Source organism: Arachis ipaensis, chromosome B3 (genome assembly GCF_059453495.1).
Source record: "Arachis ipaensis isolate K30076 ecotype BB chromosome B3, ASM5945349v1, whole genome shotgun sequence".
NCBI classification, from domain to species: Eukaryota; Viridiplantae; Streptophyta; class Magnoliopsida; order Fabales; family Fabaceae; genus Arachis; species Arachis ipaensis.
The window spans coordinates 137011634-137013680 of record NC_142438.1 but is presented as its reverse complement, the minus strand read 5'-3'; the positions used below and the strand labels follow the sequence as shown (position 1 = coordinate 137013680).

The following is a 2047-nucleotide window of genomic DNA, read 5'->3' as shown; positions in this document are numbered from 1 at the left end:
TTAATATATATTTTAAGACACATATTAACTAATTTTTTATTAGAAAAGTTTAGGTAGATAATAAAAATACTAAACAATGTGAACAATAGATATATCAGATGTTCATTTCACTAAGTGTACGGATGATTATTTTAATATTAAGATTTAAGTGGGTAATTTAGAGGTGTAATATGTTTTTATTTGATTGATAATTGTTTATATTGTTCAAAAAAATTATTGTTTATCTAGTACTTCCTTTTTTTTTATTTAAATAACATTTTTTTAAAGTTTATATTATTTATAGCAGTAATATATGCATGAATCCTTAATTAATAAAGCAGATAAAACCTTAAATGCAGTTGACATCATATTTGACTCTTTTAAAACAACCCCACACAACAGAACATGTATGACTAATACAGAAAAAAACAATTTAATTCAAGAATTTGAGTGTTTTTATTTCACAAAAATGGCTTAGCTACCGGAATCTGCCGGTGGAAGACAAGGATTATGAGAGATATAAAGCAAGAAATCAGCACCTCCCTTCTCGCAATCCAGAGAGAGAAAGAGACACAACAAAATAATGGAGTTCGAGGAAGACTTCACCATCCCCCCACCACCCAGTTACGCTGACTCAGTTCCCAACCCTTCGCGTGTCAAAATGCCGACTAACCCACCGCCACCACCAGCCATGCCGCGAAACACCGGAAAGGGGAGGTACATGGAGTGTCTCAAGAACCACGCGCTCGCCCTCGGAGGCCACGCGCTCGACGGCTGCGGCGAGTTCATGCCCGCTGGAGCTGACGGCACCCTCGACGCACTAAACTGCGCTGCCTGCAACTGTCACCGCAACTTCCACCGCAAGGAAACCGTTGCCGGAGATGCTTTCTTGCTACCTCACCACCACTACAATCCTTTCCATAACCACCGCCACCACCAAGCGTTTCCGCAGTTCGCGGCGTGTTACCGCGCTCAGGGAGCTGGATACCTCCACGTGTCAGGACATCAAAGAGGAGGCAGTACCCCGACTCTGGCTCTGCCGTCGATCTCCGGCGGCGGCGGTGGTACCACACAGAGTACGAGGGACGATCACGAGGATGGTTCGGAACCTAGTGGCGGCGGCGGTGTAGGTTCGGCGTCGAAGAAGAGGTTCAGAACGAAGTTCAGTCCGGAGCAGAAGGAAAAGATGACGGTGTTCGCGGAGAGCGTAGGGTGGAAGCTTCAGAAGCATGATGAGGTGGCGGTTCAGGGGTTCTGCGATGAGGTTGGAGTGAAGCGTAACGTTCTCAAGGTTTGGATGCATAACCACAAGAACACCCTCGCTATCAAGAAGCCCTAGCTACCTTCCTCATCATCTCTAATTAGGGTTTATTCATTTCTCTTAATTAATTATTAGCACCATCGACTGGGGTTTCCATTCGTTCGTTAATTAGCATTAGTTAGTTGCTTTAATTTTAATTTTATTTGGTGGATCGCTGTTTTTTAAGTTAAGAGTAGTACTTAATTTGTATGGACGATGATGAATGAGCATTATTTCATCATCAGTTTGTTTGTGTGTTGAATAATACAATGGTGGCCTGGGAACCTAAACCAGTTGCATTGTTAATTATTTTTTTTATTTCTTTTTAATTCTCCGCTTGACGCTTGTTAAGTGATTATATGTGGCTGTGTGTGTGATATGGTTGAAACTCTCGTGCTCATTTTAAGGGACTAACGTCACTCATTTCTATTAAATATAAATGTTATCTAGCATGGTTCAAATTTTCTGTCCCGTTTTAAGGACTATTTAACGTTACTTATTAGCGTCAATTGTATTTTGTTTTGGATTCTTCTCTCCACTTTGCATAAAAACTCGCTTCTGATGAAAGATGCTCAAGTCACATATGCACGTATCTTTCTTTTCTTAACAACAAACATATTTGCACCTCGTCACACGCGTTTGTATATTTATGTTTTCAGTTTGTTAAAAACTTTACTAGATGTGTTTTTATTATCTTATATTATTAATTTGCTATCAAATTTAATCTTTTGTTCTTGTTTCTTGTAGTTTTGCTGGTAGAATTAGGGA

General features: G+C 40.1%; 1 protein-coding gene across 1 annotated transcript; it reads left to right on the top strand.

Moving 5' to 3' along the window:
• The first annotated feature begins 487 nt into the window (after positions 1-487).
• On the top strand, positions 488-1567 carry LOC107631360 (zinc-finger homeodomain protein 2-like). The gene has a single exon (XM_016334788.3). The coding sequence runs from the start codon at positions 563-565 to the stop codon at positions 1316-1318; it is 756 nt and encodes a 251-aa protein (XP_016190274.1). The 5' UTR covers positions 488-562; the 3' UTR covers positions 1319-1567.
• The last annotated feature ends 480 nt before the right edge of the window (positions 1568-2047 follow it).